At 46.2% G+C, this 17,932-nt stretch overlaps 1 protein-coding gene across 1 annotated transcript in view; it reads right to left on the bottom strand.

The window, feature by feature from the left end:
• The window catches only part of LOC124787789 (protein Skeletor, isoforms B/C), a 694,854-nt gene that overhangs the window by 252,928 nt on the left and 423,994 nt on the right, over positions 1–17,932 (bottom strand). Inside the window, exon 2 of the mRNA XM_047254691.1 lies at positions 787–939. Coding sequence (XP_047110647.1) covers positions 787–939 — 153 coding nt within the window. The remainder of the gene's footprint in view (positions 1–786; positions 940–17,932) is intronic.

Below are 17,932 nucleotides of genomic sequence, written 5' to 3' on the forward strand. Positions count from 1 at the left end.
AGAAGGAGGCCATTCGCAGAAAACCAGTCTGTGAGACTTTTAAGAATTTTGTTTACCATTTCCTAAGGCAAAGGGAAACCACCACTGGAATCCCTTCCCTAGACGCTCATGGGGTGGACATCTCTGACGAGGCTTCCCCCATGACAAGACCTGCCGTAAGGCAGACCACAAAAGTTTTTTTACCATTTCTTCTGTTTCTCTATGTTTTCTTGGACTGATTCCTATACTAGAGTCATCTGAAAATGTAACTGATCCTGCTTGTTGTGCATTAGACGGAAGATCATTTACATATATGAGACACGATAGAGGGCCGAAGACTGAGCCTTGGTAAACCCCAAGCGTGATTTCTCTCCAGTCAGAATAACGTCCATGGACTATATTTTTTTAGTGACCAAGTACAGCTTCCAGCATTCTTTTCGTTAGATATGACATTATGCATTGGTTGGCTATGCGATCAATCGTATAAAACCTCAATTTATCTAGGCGAACACTGTAACTCACACAATCAAATGCCTTAGAAAGATCTCAGAAAATAGTAACCTAGGCTGTTTTAATATTTAATGATCGCAAAATCTAATGAGGGAACATGTAAATGGCACTCTTTGTAGAGTAACTCTTGTGAAACCTAAACTGTGATTTGCTGAGGGTACATTTACAAGATGGGATACTATTCTAGAATGCATCATCTTTTCAAAAGTTTCGGAAAGTGATGTAGAGACAACTGTTAATTTTTCGTGGTTAGATGAGAATGAGCAGCTTACAAGGGACACTGGAGGGGAGACTCACCTGGGCCGGTGCCGTCGTAGGAGAAGCCCTTGATGAAGATCGTGGACTCGTCGACGGCGTAGGCGGTGCCTCGGATGCCGTGTGCGTAATCGGTCAGGGGGCCGATGAGTTTGCCGTAGTAGTTGCTGCTGCCACGGGACGCCGCGGGCACTCCTGCACAACAGAACACAGGGGACCGAGCGTCAGTGTAGCCTGCAGGCGCGCACCAACTTGGCCGCCTCTCTCCTCTCGCACAGTGGCAGCCGCCCTCTACCACCGCTCGCAGCAGTCGTCGCCTCAATCTCGTCTTCTCTCTGCAAGCATACCATTTTTAATCGTTCTCGAAAAAAAAATACCTGTGAAGAATAAATTAGCGGCTGTTCCTTGGGCGATCTAGTCCGCTTCAGTCCAGAAACTGGTTTGATGCAGCTCTCCATGCTAATCTATCCTGTGCCTCATCATCTCCCAGTACCTACTGCAACCTACATCCTTCTGAATCTGTTTAGTGTATTCATCTCTTGGTCTCCCTCTACGATTTTTACCCTCCACGCTGCCCTCCAATACTAAATTGGTGATCCCTTGATGCCTCAGAACATGTCCTACCAGCCGATCCCTTTTTCTAGTCAAGTTGTTCCACTAACTTCTCTTCTCCCAATCCTATCCAATACCTCCTCATTAGTTATGTGATCTACCCATCTAATCTTCAGCATTCTTCTGTAGCACCACATTTCGAAAGCTTCTATTCTCTTCTCGTCTAAACTATTTATCGTCCACGTTTCACTTCCATACATGGCTACACTCCACACAAATACTTTCACGCCGACCGAAGTGGCCGTGCGGTTCTAGGCGCTGCAGTCTGGAACCGCGAGACCGCTACGGTCACAGGTTCGAATCCTGCCTCGGGCATGGATGTGTGTGATGTCCATACGTTAGTTAGGTTTAACTAGTTCTACGTTCTAGGGGACTAATGACCTCAGAGGTTGAGTCGCATAGTGCTCAGAGCAAGCCAAATACTTTCAGAAACGACTTCCTGAAACTTAAATCTATACTCGATATTAACAAATTTCTCTCCTTCAGAAACGCTTTCCTTGCCATTGCCATTACCAGTTTACTTCGACCACCATTAGTTATTTTGCTCCCCAAATAGCAAACTCATTTACTACTTTAAGCGTCTCATTTCCTAATCTAATTCCCGCACCCGATTTAATTTGACTACATTCCATTATCATCGTTTTGCTTTTGTTGATGCTCATCTTATACACTCTAAGAAGAACGGGAAAAAAGAGAGAAACACGATACACCACGAAGTAATTATCCGAACAGAATGGAAATCGGTACAATGTGCAGTTCGTGTACAGACAAACAAACGATTACTGTTTCAGAAAAGTCAGATGATTTATTCAATAGAAAGAGCTTCACAAATTGAGCAAACCAGTAACGATTTGGTCCACATCTTGCCCTAACGGAAGCAGTTTTTTTTCTTGGCATTGACTGATAGAGATATTGTATGTACTCCTGGGCGGAAGTCGCGCCAAATTCTGTCCAATTGGTGTGTCAGATCGTGTACATCCCGAGCTAGTTGGAGGATCCTGCCCATGATTCTCCAAAGTCATCAGTTTTGGAAAGGTCCGGTGACCTTGCTAGCCAAGGTAAGGTTTGGTGAGCATGAAGACAAGCAGCAGAAACTCTCGCATTGTACGGGCTGCATTATCACGCTGAAATTTAAGACCAGGATGGCTTGCCACGAAGGGCGACAAAACGGGACGTTGAACATCGTCGACAAAGGCTACCGCCTTTCTGTGATGCTGTAATGGTGCCGCGGATAACAGCCAAAGGAGTTCTACTACAAAAAGAAATGGTGCTCCGGACCATCATTCGTTGTTGTCGGGCCGTGTTGCGGGCGACAATCAACTACTCTCTGGGACGTCTCCAGACACATCTTCGGCCTGGAATTTCATTGACTGGAGTAGGTTGTACTCAGTGATGAGTCCCGCTTCGAAATGAGCCCTCAGAAGGACATCCAGCAATTCTGTCAGTCAGTATCAAGTTGAATAACTGCTTGCATAAGGACCAGAGGTGGACCAGCGCGTTACTGACTTGCTCAATTTCTGAAGCTCGTTATCTTGAATAAATCGTCAAATATTTCTCACATTGTAGTCATTTGTTTGTCTGCAAATGTGCATCACATCCAACGATATCGGTCCAATTCGAGTAATTCCTTTGTGATGCGTCGCCTTCTTTATCTTAGGGCGTTTTTTAAAATTCCTTTCATGAGTGGCGGCTTGGATACAGACCTTCCGTCGAAAAAATTCCAGGACGGATTTTATTTCTGACGTATAAGCTGTGTTAGTACAGTAACTACAGTGGCAGCTTAAACTAACAACTGAAAAAAAACAGATGTGCATTAGGGCAGACAATTTTGAGCGGGCGGTTTTAAGTAGTGGACGTGAGGCCGTTGTGTGTCACCGATGACGTGTCATAAATTGCAATCGAGCAGTATCTCAAAAGCAAGCGTCAACCTTGTCATTGTTAACCAATCACACATGAGCTGGGGCCCACAGAAAGATTCTCATTCCTGTTAGTTTATGTTTCAACGATTATAATTTGCAGTATTCAGTATATTCATTTTACAGTTCTGGTTTGGGGTTTCATTGGAATACAGTGCGCTGTTCGAGTATGATATTATCTGAAGGTTGTGAGCTCCGCAAAAAGAACAAATCTGAGAACTTCTGGAATCGCTATCGCTTCTGCGGTAAAAACTGAACAGTATGGGGACAGACGAGGTTGCTTGGAATGTTTGTGCTTTGCGACAAGGAATGCGCATCCTGCTGATGCAGTCTCTTGATATCCCGGCCCGCTCTAACACACAGCATTTGAGCACATCGGGTAGAAGCATACAGAAAGGAGCCAAGCTAATCCACGGTGTCCGGGACGCGGCCTCGCAGTCGTACCGGCTATGGGGTAGCGGGTAGAGGGTAGAGGGTAGCGGGTAGCGGGTAGCGGCAGCTGGAAGCTGGGAACTGGGCGGATCGATAGCAGCGCGAGTCGACCGCCGAGTCGCTGCTACTGTGGCTGCGACAGCCAACTGCCGCCTCCAAGCCCGCTCGCTACCCTCTCCTCGCTTCTGTGCTCCATCCTTGTAATGCTACCGGCGGCGACAATGTCTCACAAGGAACCTCTTGAGTGCGAGGTCGCTAGTTCAGTCTCTAGTAAGGCTCATTTGGTGGTGCTGTGTACAGAATTACGACAGTTAAAATATTAGCTGCTACTGGCTTACCATGTGCATGAGGAGGGAGACAGAAAATGAGTGTCCGGGAGGTGTAGAGATTAACATTCTACAGTATCTATTACACATCACAACATGGACGTCGTCGACATTCAAGAAATGCTCTAAACAAACCGTTACCTTCCACCATGAACACCGAATGAAAATGGCGCGCCATAGCGATCAGTCAGGTTCGCGTGGTTAAGATCGAAGACGAACTCCTTGGGAGCTACAAACCAAACACCACGTTCAGCCAGGTATGCACTCTTAATGAATGCATATGTGGGAGTAAGTCAATTATTATCCGTAATTTAGTTATACAGAGTGATTCAAAAAGAATACCACAACTTTAAAAATGTGTATTTAATGAAAGAAACATAATATAACCTTCTGTTATACATCATTACAAAGAGTATTTAAAAAGGTTTTTTTTTCACTCAAAAACAAGTTCAGAGATGTTCAATATGGCCCCCTCCAGACACTCGAGCAATATCAACCCGATACTCCAACTCGTTCCACACTCTCTGTGGCATATCAGGCGTAACAGTTTGGATAGCTGCTGTTATTTCTCGTTTCAAATCATCAATGGTGGCTGGGAGAGGTGGCCGAAACACCATATCCTTAACATACCCCCATAATAAAAAATCGCAGGGGGTAAGATCAGGGCTTCTTGGAGGCCAGTGATGAAGTGCTCTGTCACGGGCTGCCTGGCGGCCGATCCATCGCCTCGGGTAGTTGACGTTCAGGTAGTTACGGACAGATAAGTGCCAATGTGGTGGCGCTCCATCCTGCTGAAATATGAATTGTTGTGCTTCTTGTTCGAGCTGAGGGAACAGCCAATTCTCTAACATCTCCAGATACTGTAGTCACTCGTTCTCGGCCGTCCAGAACTTTTCCCTTCGCAAAAACACCCATTCTCTGTAAACTGTTTATACCAACGTTTAATACACCACCTATCAGGAAGTTTAACACCATACTTCGTTCTAAATGCACGCTGAACAACTGTCGTCGATTCACTTCTGCCGTACTCAATAACACAAAAAGCTTTCTGTTGAGCGGTCGCCATCTTAGCATCAACTGACGCTGACGCCTAGTCAACAGCGCCTCAAGCGCACAAATGTACAACTAAAAGAAACTTTACAGCTCCCTTAATTCGCCGACAGATAGTGCTTAGCTCTGCCTTTTGTCGTTGCAGAGTTTTAAATTCCTAAAGTTGTGGTATTCTTTTTGAATCACCCTGTATTTTTGTTTATTTTGGTAGTACTGTTGTTTTACGTTGATGACGCATGCTTTGTTTATTTGTTGTTATATCTTTGCAGTTTTGAAGCTGCTAGCTTAGTTTCGTCATAGGTGCCGTCCTGTCAATCATGGCTGCTGCACTGTCTATTTGCACCAAAGAAGAGCAACGTTCGGTGATCCGTTTTTTGTGGTCAGAGGGAGTATCAGGGGCCGAAATTCATCGAAGACTTTCGGTACAGTACGTGAAAAGTGTTTTGTCACAACGAAGTGTCTACGAATGGACTGAAAAATTCCGAAATGGTCGCACAAGTGTTAGGCACAACGAAGGAGCCGGACGACCGTTTACCGACACAAACGAAGAAACTATGGCGCGTTCATCTGAAATGATTCTCTCAGACGATTAACTATTGATGAAATGGCACATCGTCTGCAGATTAGTCACGGTTCTGCCTACGAAATCATCCACAACGGACTTGGTTTTCATAAAGTTAGTGCAAGATGGGTCCTAAAACAACTTACACAGTTGCATACACAAACACGCTTGGACATCTGCAAAAAAACATTTGGATCGTTATGGTAACGAAGGCCATACTTCTTAGATAGGATAACTACTGGTGACAAAACATGGATCCATCACTACGAGCCAGAGAGAGTAAACGGCAGAGTATGGAATGGAAACATGGAAACTCGCCGTGCAAGAAAAAGTCAAGACCCAACCGTCAACAGGAAAACTGATGCTTACGGTTTTTTGGGACGCACAAGGTCCAGTACTGGAACATTATGGGGAAAGGCGCACTACAATAAACAGTGTACGTTACAATGAGATGCTTACTGCTAGGCTAAAGCCTGCAATTTGAAGCAAACGCCGAGGACTGCTGTCAAAAGGTGTTGTGTTGTTGTACGACAATGCCCGTCCGCATACTGCTGCCCACACTGCTGAAACGCTCCAGACACTCAAATTTGAAGTACTGGATCATCCTCCATATAGTCCCGATATTGCCCCGTCTGACTATCAGTTGTTTTGTCTACTCAAACCGGCATTAAGGGGCCGTCGATTTGCCTCGGACGAAGCAGTGAAAGAAGCGGTCCATTCCTGGCTCGCAGCTCAACCGATAACCTTCTTTTATGAGGACATCAGGAAGCTTGTACAACGATGGACTAAGTGCGTTGAAACGCAAGGAGACTATGTCGAAAAATGATGTTCTTCTAAGTTTCCTATTTCTTTACAATAAAATTTTATAACTACTTTGCGGATAACAATTGACTTACCCTCGTAGAACCATATTGGTGTAACGGGATGAGCAGAACTGATGGAATGTGATGGCATGGAACCGAATACGAAACATTCTGTCGTGTAGCTTATAGTGAGAGTGTCTATCCCTTAAGGCGTAGCTGCACATAGAGCGATGGTATGCTTTATAGGCACGGAAAAAACAAACATTCAGAGGTTGAATTTGTCCAGTGGTTCCAGGTGTTGTGAATAGCAAAGTCATTCACTTTTCAAGAGGGATAGTTTGCTCTAAAGGACTATCATTTTTATACACAGACCAGCAATTAATTGAAGGCAAGTTATTCCGACCAGCAATTGTACAATGGCAATGCTAATACTATAGTTATAGTTCTTCTACGCCCATTTTCCCATTCTGTCTAGATGTGACGTAAATATTCCCCACTGCCCTTGTAAGATCACGCATACAAGAAAGAACTGTAGAACGCAGAGCACCACCAACTTCTAGCAGCACAATAAATAACTTTGCAGCCAATTTACCATGCAGATTAACAGTTGGTATAATTATATACGAACGCGTTAAGGCATTGTTGTTAATTAATCTTCACACGACTCTCTTGGTACCTCTAATTTCCAGGGTTCCTGTAGTAAGCATTTGATCCTCAAATCTCAATTGGTCGGAGTTGAAAACAAATTCCTCACTGTACGAAGAGGTAAGTTTACTTACCCCATTTACAAATTTTCGGGCCAATTCCGTAGTTTTCTGTGTGTGCATCATCAAGTTGACGTTTTGTTTGACATTTCGTTATCTTACGCCTTCCAGTTCTGTAGCACCATCCACTGCTTCCTTTGAAATCGCTGTAACGTAGGTAGCGCGCGCGCAATGTGCATAACGCAATAGTTCAGTATCTGGCACATCCTGTAATTTGTACCGAGAATCCTTGAAATGCGCCAACACCACTTTTTTTGGCAAGTTCGGCTTGTCCTTCGTAGTTTTTGTTATGTACTACATGGTCATATTGCTGCGTGTTCATAGTTCTTTTTTTTACTATGCTGCGGATCATCTTCCACGTAAGTACTTATGTTTAGCACCGGCTCCTTGGACAACGATTGTCTTCTACTGCATTTCAGTGGAGACGGGATTTGTGGCTCCCTGTCCGACAAAGATTACGAGCTACGTGGCTAGACACCTGTTTCAGTATCACTTGTTAAGCGCGTATCGTCATCATTGTACTCTTCATGTACACTGTCCGCACTGTCGACGGTATAGGACACCACACATTCCACTCACTCGCCTTGCAGAAAGGCTAATGTCTCATCTACCATTTCTTTCTCACTCTGCGAAATTCCTTGGGTTCCCCTCTGACGAAATGCCAATTTCGGCAACTGTTGTAGATATAATGAAATGTTTGCTTTGTTTATCGTTGCCATTGCTCTGCTTTGTATCAACACGATTTGCACTGTAGTGCTGTTGTGGCTTACTCGTCGATTAAGAAGTTCGCCTTTGTTCCGTAGCCTAATGCTTGTGCTCACCATTGGTTACCTCCAGTCCCGTCTCCTGTGGCCAGTAGCAAACAATATCGCTGTTATATGGCAGATGTATGTGGGGCATTGAACTCCGTAGACACACTGGCCTTTTGCGACATCGCACTCAAGGCTTCCTTGTCAGCAGAGCAGCGCCGAACTCTTAAGTTGGCAAACCGGACAAAAAACTGGTCAGCCCCAAGGAACATCACGCTCATACCAAGTGGCGGCTCCTTTTTCTAATAAATTGAAAGAGGATTCTAACCCGAGCTAAAGTTTGGAAATTGAAGTCTCTATATACTCTGAGTCGGATGAGTCGATTCTATTATGGGTCTAAAATTAAAAAAAAAAGACCTGCTGGACATAATAATTAACCAGCATAAAAATAACGACTGGGCCGCTGCCACACGCATCTATGTGACTAATGTGCCACGGTTCCAGACGTGGTTAAACTCCAAAGAATTCCGAATAAAATATGGAATAAATGATCAACGTAGCACAAAAAACTGCATGCTCCACAACTAATTGTAAATAAAATAATTTCGCTTGATTTTAGTTCAGTTTGTAAGAGAAAACTACGAACAAAAAAATCATATATTCTTTAAAGAAAAATACTGACACTGCACCACGAAGTAATTGACTACCAAGTGTCTCTACAAAGAAATCAGTTAATATCAATTGTAGTAGCCCTAGCTTGGCGGAACCATCAATAAGGCAAGCTCAGTGTTCTGACGCAAAAGGACCAAACGATACCGACCGACCGCCGTGTCATCTTGTGTAAATGGCGTCATTTGAATGTGGTGAGAGGAGGGGCATGGGGTAAGACACACCGCTCTCCCAGACGTTGATTTCGTTGCCTGGGAGCCGCTACTTCTGTCTCAAGCACCTCCTCAGTTGGCATCACGAGCCTGACTGCACCACGTTTCAGTCAGTGCAGTCCAGTTTTCCCCAGCCCTCTAAATATTATGTTCTGATTGGTTCACAGTAGAAAACGCGTTTTAATTCTGATAGCTTATAGGATACGATGTTTTTCCAACAATCAGAAGACAGAACATTCGCCCGTATTTTTGTCTAGAGAATTGCTCTGTGGAGTCTAAAAGAATTTTGGGACTCATCCACTATGATGATATGACGCGTTTACTAGGAGCTCTGAATAGATGTAGTAGTTTTGCGGAACTATGACTTAAAACTGATCACGTAGTGCTGGGCAGTGTTTAAGGGCAAATGAAGAAGATGAACGCGGGAAATTCCGGATTTTCTGTGCGAACTGTTACTTTTGAATAACTGAAATCCGCGTGGCGTGCTGTGCAACTCGGGACCGAGAACAGAACGGTCAAAGTGACTGAGCCGCGAAACATTTGAGTGAACATTCTGTTTCTCTACGCCAGAAATGCTTGTTTCTATCTTGCCCATGCGGGTATCTGTCCGATGGTCAAATGACGATATGTTTGCAGGTGTACAGGGTAGCAGCGAGCCAAAGACTATTTTAGAGAATTGATTTAAGAAATTTATTTCAAAGGCCTAGTCAAGCTTTTACAAGTTTTCTTCCAGAGCAACTTCTGCTGGCTGTGTGACACAAGTTGTCTGCCTTTCAGAAGCGAGGCAGTTCTGTCCAGTTAAAGCTGCTGACAAGAGACGCCTTGAGCCATATACTGAAGCTGCTAGCGAATTCACGCCATCAGTGTCTGTCAGTAATGTGCGTGGGATACAGGTCACGTGGACACTGGAGGATTCTACAGTGAAGAACACAGTTGCTTCTCTCTCTTGTGATCCAGACCTCGAGTTGTCTTTGATAGGAGGCAGAGCCTCTGGCTCGGCGTTCCATGACTGGACACCAACATAAGTTAACATGAACCGCCTCCCCGTCCATTCCTCCTTATTTAGTTGTCCGTCGTCCTAGACTAGTCTACACCTGGTATCTTCCGACCATAGGGGTGCCCTTTGTGTTCCGTACATTGAAATACAGGGCTATTACAAATGATTGAAGCGATTTCATAAATTCACTGTAGCTCCATTCATTGACATATGGTCACGACACATTACAGATACGTAGAAAAACTCATAAAGTTTTGTAAAGTTCAGGTTTCTGCCGCCAGAGCGCTCGAGAGCGCAGTCAGACAAAATGGCGACAGGAGCCGAGAAAGCGTATGTCGTGCTTGAAATGCACTCACATCAGTCAGTCATAACAGTGCAACGACACTTCAGGACGAAGCTCAACAAAGATCCACCAACTGCTAACTCCATTCGGCGATGGTATGCGCAGTTTAAAGCTTCTGGATGCCTCTGTAAGGGGAAATCAACGGGTCGGCCTACAGTGAGCGAAGAAACGGTTGAACGCGTGCGGGCAAGTTTCACGTGTAGCCCGCGGAAAATTGGCTCACGCCACAACTGGAGACCGACAGCGCCGACTTCATCTTTCAACAGTATGGTGCTCCACCGCACTTCCATCATGATGTTCGGCATTTCTTAAACAGGAGATTGGAAAACCGATGGATCGGTCGTGGTGGAGATCATGATCAGCAATTCATGTCATGGCCTCCACGCTCTCCCGACTTAACCCGATGCGATTTCTTTCTGTGGGGTTATGTGAAAGATTGAGTGTTTAAACCTCCTCTACCAAGAAACGTGCCAGAACTGCGAGCTCGCATCAACGATGCTTTCGAACTCATTGATGGGGACATGCTGCGCCGAGTGTGGGAGGAACTTGATTATCGGCTTGATGTGTGCCGAATCACTAAAGGGGCACATATCGAACATTTGTGAATGCCAAAAAAAACTTTTTGAGTTTTTGTATGTGTGTGCAAAGCATTGTGAAAATATCTCAAATAATAAAGTTATTGTAGAGCTGTGAAATCGCTTCAATCATTTGTAATAACCCTGTACAATCTCTTTATTTTACCTAATTTTCTGTTTTCTCCTAGATGCCCGCCCACAGGTCTAAGTGAGATGCTAACAATGGCTTATCTGTTCTATCCAGCAGAAACACTCTCGGCACCACAAAGATGCTCCCTGCTATTGGAGCATCGCTTGGCCACACCAACGAAACTGGAGTAGCAAGACATGCCCACAGAAATTCTCCGTGCCACCGTCGGCGGCCTGTCTTGAAGCAGACCGACACACAAACACGAGGTCAGATCCACACAAGGCTACGTTCCAGTGAATGCCCAGTCCACAGCAAGCAGCGAAAAGAGTACGGTGTCAGGCGGAAACAGAGACCACCAGTTAGATTCTTGAATTTGATTTGCAAGTCTGCGCATGTTTGTGAACAGTGCTACGAGAAAGAGTTTCTATTGAACAGTGCTTCGAATGCATTACCACCGACAGCTTCTTTCAGCACAAGTGTTAGACTGGTTATGTCTGTGTACGTAAATGTCCCACTATCAGCAAAGAATACGTGATATAACAAAAGATAAGTGTTCATTTTGACTTAAATACGAGGGTTGCCCAGCAAGTAAGTTTCAATCTGTTGCGAAATGGACACCACAATGAAAACCCGATGAAGCTTTGCACGGATGTGTTGGGTAGTGTCTCAAGTATCACTGTCGATCGCATCAAGACGCTCTTTTCAGTTGTGAGCGCCCTGTGAGCGAGTAAAGGTGCCTAGGACAACGGTGTCTCCCACCAAGTAGTAGGACCCGCTGAGAGGCTTCGCCTTAATGAATGCAGCCCGCCTAACACAACTGCCACGCACTTCCTTCTCCATGGCAATTCTCAGCCGCACTCTGCAGAGGCAGTGAAGACGCTCCTGCAGCCTTTTCGATGGGAAGTGGTCGACCACCCACAACACAGCCCTAATTGGTTCGTCCTGAGTATCATCTCTGTTCACATGAAACGCTGGTTGCGAAGACAACACTTGGGCGCAGGCTAAGAGCTATAGACCAGTGAAGAGAATTATCAGAAAGCACAGGCGGCTGCCTTCTATGACGATGGTGTTGGAAATTTGGTATAACGCTCCGACAAATTTCTAAGTCGGAGGGGCGACTATGTAGAGAAGTATCTGGAAAGTGCAACTAACTCTTGCAAATAAAATGTTTCTGATTTTCACAGTGGTTTCCGTTTAACGACCAATCGGAACTTACTTTCTGGACAATCCTCGTATATTACAATTCTTACATTTTATATGTGCAATAATCATGTAATTTATCATCTGTTTAAGAGCCAGTTCATTTGTGAAAACCCGTCACAACAATTATACTCTGAACGGAATGGATAGCGACTTGAAAAGAGATTTTAAGTGGAACTGCAACGCAAGTGAATAAAGTAGTGTGCGTTTTTCTCTTGGGACAGGAAAATAACTGACTATGGCCAAAGTAGAGCGGATATAAAATGAAAACTGGTAATATAAAGAAACAAATTTCCGTAAAATAGAAATTTGTTAATATCGAAAATAAGTTTAACTGTAGAAAGTATTTTCTGAAAGTATTTTTGTGGATTGTAGCGTTGTATTGAAGGTGAACGTGGACGGAAAACAATTCAGACAAGAAGAGAACACAATCTTTTGAAACGAAGTGGGACAAAATAATGCTGAAAGTTAGATGAATGGAGCGGGTAATTGTTGGAAAGGTACTGAATCTAAATGGGAAAAAGCAAATTTGTGGCGAAACTGAAGAGACACATGCTGATGGATGGAAGGACTTATCAATTTGGTAATGAAATGTGGGGAGTAAAATTTGTAAAGGGAGCCTGAGGCTCGAATACAGTAAACAGGTGGAAACGGCTGTATGTGCAGTACTTATACGGAGCTGAATAGGCTTGCACAGGATAAACTAACGCGGAGTGCTGCATCAGACTGGTCTTCGCACAACAAGAGCAACTATAGGACGGCCAGCTGCAGAATTCTTGCACTACGACAGTACCGGCAAGAACGGCTTTCCTTGGCGGACAGCCAGATGCGGTGCAAAATGGCGCAGCACGACGTTTTGCTGCGACCGCTAGCAGTGAGTAGGCGTTTCCTCGAACGTAATGGAACGCGACGCAAAAACAAGAGCCGCGCGAGACAAGAAGTGACCCGGTGTCGTGGCTTAGCCGTTATCCCGCACTGTACTCCGTACTGCGGTGCATTAGAAAGAAAAAAGCGAAACAGAGAAGGCCTGGTCCCGGTGAAAGAACTCCAGGAAGGCAGAGAGCAAGAGGTTTCATCACTGCACAAGCATATTTCCAGAGGGAAGATGTTTCTTTTCATAGAGTATAACGTGATAAACACACGGTCAAGTCACATTGATGTGACCACCACCTTTGTTCGACGGCAACCAGTGCAAGAACCACTCACAGAAAGCAGGTGGCAGCACTAGCAGTGGAGGGTATACAGGGTGTTACAAAAAGGTACGGCCAAACTTTCAGGAAACATTCCTCACACACAAATAAAGAAAAGATGTTATGTGGACATGTGTCCGGAAACGCTTACTTTCCATGTTAGAGCTCATTTTATTACTTCTCTTCAAATCACATTAATCATGGAATGGAAACACACAGCAACAGAACGTACCAGCGTGACTTCAAACACTTTGCTACAGGAAATGTTCAAAATGTCCTCCGTTAGCGAGGATACATGCATCCACCCTCCGTCGCATGGAATCCCTGATGCGCTGATGCAGCCCTGGAGAATGGCGTATTGTATCACAGCCGTCCACAATACGAGCACGAAGAGTCTCTACATTTGGTACCGGGGTTGCGTAGACAAGAGCTTTCAAATGCCCCCATGAATGAAAGTCGAGAGGGTTGAGGTCAGGAGAGCGTGGAGGCCATGGAATTGGTCCGCATCTACCAATCCATCGGTCACCGAATCTGTTGTTGAGAAGCGCACGAACACTTCGACTGAAATGTGCAGGAGCTCCATCGTGAATGAACCACATGTTGTGTCGTACTTGTAAAGGCACATGTTCTAGCAGCACAGGTAGAGTATCCCGTATGAAATCATGATAACGTGCTCCATTGAGCGTAGGTGGACGAAACTAAAATGATCTCTAACATGGAAATTAAGCGTTTCGGGACACATGTCCACATAACATCTTTTCTTTATTTGTGTGTGAGGAATGTTTCCTGAAAGTTTGGCCGTACCTTTTTGTAACGCCCTGTATAAAGCGTGTCGGAAAGGGGGGTATGTGGGGGGGGGGGGGGGGGGGGTTACAGTCAGTGTCGTAATGCGGAAACGGGGCGATTTGTTTGACGTCCAAAACGGCATGAACACTGGCTTTCGGTTCAAGGAGGGAAACGGCTAAGTATGTAAAGTGTTCACCTGTTAAAGTACACCACGTATGACAAAATTGCGCTATCCAAAACTGGCGCCGCGGCAACTGTGGTGCACCATGGGTCACAGGTGACAGGTGCGAAATGCGGCTGCGGAGATGTGTGTGGGCGAACAGACGTGAACCTTCTGAGCAACTGACAGTCCAGATGAACCAACAGTGCCCCTTCAAGATTGATCCTCAACAGAATAAAGAAGATCGTTGACTCGAGGCTTGTTCCACACCAGGCAGGTTTTAGACTTGGAAAGTCCTGTATCAATCAAACTCTGGCATTAACGGAAAATATCGAGGATGGGTTTGAGAATAAACTAATCACCGAGCTGGCATTAGTCGACCTAAGTTCCACCCATGATACAGTAGATCACCGGACACTACTGCATAAAACCTACGAGACCCTGAAAGACTATCACCTAGTCAAGATAATCGAATCCCTGCTCCAAAATAGACAGTTATTCGTAATGCTTGAGGAGAAAAAGAGTCGATGGCGGAATCAGAAAAATGGGCTCGCCCAAGAGAGCGTGTTGGCGCCAACCCTATTCAACATATATACAAATGACCAACCAACTCCAGACAAAACCAAAACTTTTGTATATGCAGACGACTGTGCAATAACAGTTCAAGGCAACAGGTTTGAAGCCATCGGGGAGAAACTAGAAACCGCCCTTTCTACAATGTCAACCTACTACAAAAAGAATTCTCTAAAACCCAATCCCTCCAAGACTCAAGTGAGTGCATTCCATCTGAACTCGAGGCAGGCAGAGTACAGGCTCAATGTTACCTGGGATGGGACATTACTAGAACACACAGATACTCCCACCTACCTTGGCGTCGTGCTGGACAGAACATTGACATACAAATATCATTGCGAAAAGACACGCAAGAAAGTAGAAGCACGAAATTCCCTAATAAGAAAGCTGTCCAACAGCAAATGGGGTGCCAAACCTACCGTGGTCAGAACTTCAGCCCAAGCTTTGTGCTTCTCAACTGCCGAATATGCCTGCCCGGCATAGTGCAGATCCGCCCACGCAGAAAAGGTAGATATTAGCCTGAATGAAACATGCAGGATAGTGACAGGCTGCATGAAACCAACACCCATAGAAAATCTTCACAGGGCTGCAGATTTCACAAACCCTGATTCACGTAGGAAACCACGTGAACATAACGAGAAGCTAAAACAAACCTTTGATGCTCGTCACTCAATATTTGGCCTAGAGTGTGGCCCCAGCAGACTCAAATCCAGACGCCGTTTCCTAAGTTGCGCCTTAGATGAGCCCCCCATCTACTATCCACTAAGAGAGGACCCACCAAGCGGCGTTTCTGGTGATTGGAAAACCTGGACAATGCCTAACCGCATAAGAACTGGGGTGGCTCTTGTGAAATCAAATCTGATCAAATGGGGTTTGTTGGACGAAAATGACGACAAATGCGACTGCGGCACTCGACAGGACATGGAACATCTCCTACAATGCCCTGCCTGCCCCCACAGATGCACCCTCGACGATCTATGCCTGGTTAAAGAAGAAGCATTGGACACTGCCCAATACTGGGCAAACAAATTGTAGTTTCCGGACACGAAAAAGTAAAGTAATTCAACTACCGTTCAGCGAACTTTGCTGCAAGGGCCTAGTTCGTGCACCCTTGCTAATAGCTGTTTATCGGTCACGAAGGTTGAAATCTGCACGCTAATACATCAACTGTACGTCCACTGAGTGGTGACAAGTAGCCTTTCCAGATGCATCGCATTTTGAGCTCCATCGGACAGATCGCCTTTAGCGTGTACTCCACGAAACGTCTGTAAAAGCAATCACCTTGCAATAATCAGTGGAAGGGAGCAGGCCAGACGACATTCCGTGGGCGATCTCGTCGTTCAGGAAGACACAATGGAGCAACACAAGCATGAGTATCCTTGGGAACCATTTCCACTCCTATGTGCACTTTGTTTTCCCTCTGCACGGTGACATCTACCAGGAGTGCAACGCAACTTGTCACACGGCTTCCAGTGCACGTGCGTGGTTCGAAGAGCACCACGCTGACTTTGCCCCACTCCCCTGGCGACCAAACACTCCGGATTTAAACACAATTGAGAATCTGTACGCCCACCTCGATTCTGTTGTTCGCGCCATGGATCCTCAACAGAGAAACATAGCGCAGTTGGCCATCGCACTGGAGTCGGCATGGCTCCACATCCTTGCTGATACCTTCCAGAACCTCATTGACTCTCCTCCTGCAAGTGTAGCAGCGGTCTGCACTGCGAGAGATGGTTATTCAGGCTTTTGACATAGGGTCACATTAATGTAACCGGAAAGTGTACTATCATACGTGAGTACATGCCACCTGAAACTGTTACTTCATACACTCCTGGAAATTGAAATAAGAACACCGTGAATTCATTGTCCCAGGAAGGGGAAACTTTATTGACACATTCCCGGGGTCAGATACATCACATGATCACACTGACAGAACCACAGGCACATAGACACAGGCAACAGAGCATGCACAATGTCGGCACTAGTACAGTGTATATCCACCTTTCGCAGCAATGCAGGCTGCTATTCTCCCATGGAGACGATCGTAGAGATGCTGGATGCAGTCCTGTGGAACGGCTTGCCATGCCATTTCCACCTGGCGCCTCAGTTGGACCAGCGTTCGTGCTGGACGTGCAGACCGCATGAGACGACGCTTCATCCAGTCCCAAACATGCTCAATGGGGGACAGATCCGGAGATCTTGCTGGCCAGGGTAGTTGACTTACACCTTCTAGAGCACGTTGGGTGGCACGGGATACATGCGAACGTGCAAAGTCCTGTTGGAACAGCAAGTTCCCTTGCCGGTCTAGGAAAGGTAGAACGATGGGTTCGATGACGGTTTGGATGTACCGTGCACTATTCAGTGTCCCCTCGACGATCACCAGTGGCGTACGGCCAGTGTAGGAGATCGCTCCCCACACCATGATGCCGGGTGTTGGCCCTGTGTGCCTCGGTCGTATGCAGTCCTGATTGTGGTGCTCACCTGCACGGCGCCAAACACGCATACGACCATCATTGGCACCAAGGCAGAAGCGACTCTCATCGCTGAAGACGACACGTCTCCATTCGTCCCTCCATTCACGCCTGTCGCGACACCACTGGAGGCGGGCTGCACGATGTTGGGGCGTGAGCGGAAGACGGCCTAACGGTGTGCGGGACCGTAGCCCAGCTTCATGGAGACGGTTGCGAATGGTCCTCGCCGATACCCCAGGAGCAACAGTGTCCCTAATTTGCTGGGAAGTGGCGGTGCGGTCCCCTACGGCACTGCGTAGGATCCTACGGTCTTGGCGTGCATCCGTGCGTCGCTGCGGTCCGGTCCCAGGTCGACGGGCACGTGCACCTTCCGCCGACCACTGGCGACAACATCGATGTACTGTGGAGACCTCACGCCCCACGTGTTGAGCAATTCGGCGGTACGTCCACCCGGCCTCCCGCATGCCCACTATACGCCCTCGCTCAAAGTCCGTCAGCTGCACATACGGTTCTCGTCGACGCTGTCGCGGCATGCTACCAGTGTTAAAGACTGCGATGGAGCTCCGTATGCCACGGCAAACTGGCTGACACTGACGGCGGCGGTGCACAAATGCTGCGCAGCTAGCGCCATTCGACGGCCAACACCGCGGTTCCTGGTGTGTCCGCTG

This window comes from Schistocerca piceifrons, chromosome 3 (genome assembly GCF_021461385.2).
Source record: "Schistocerca piceifrons isolate TAMUIC-IGC-003096 chromosome 3, iqSchPice1.1, whole genome shotgun sequence".
NCBI lineage: Eukaryota > Metazoa > Arthropoda > Insecta > Orthoptera > Acrididae > Schistocerca > Schistocerca piceifrons.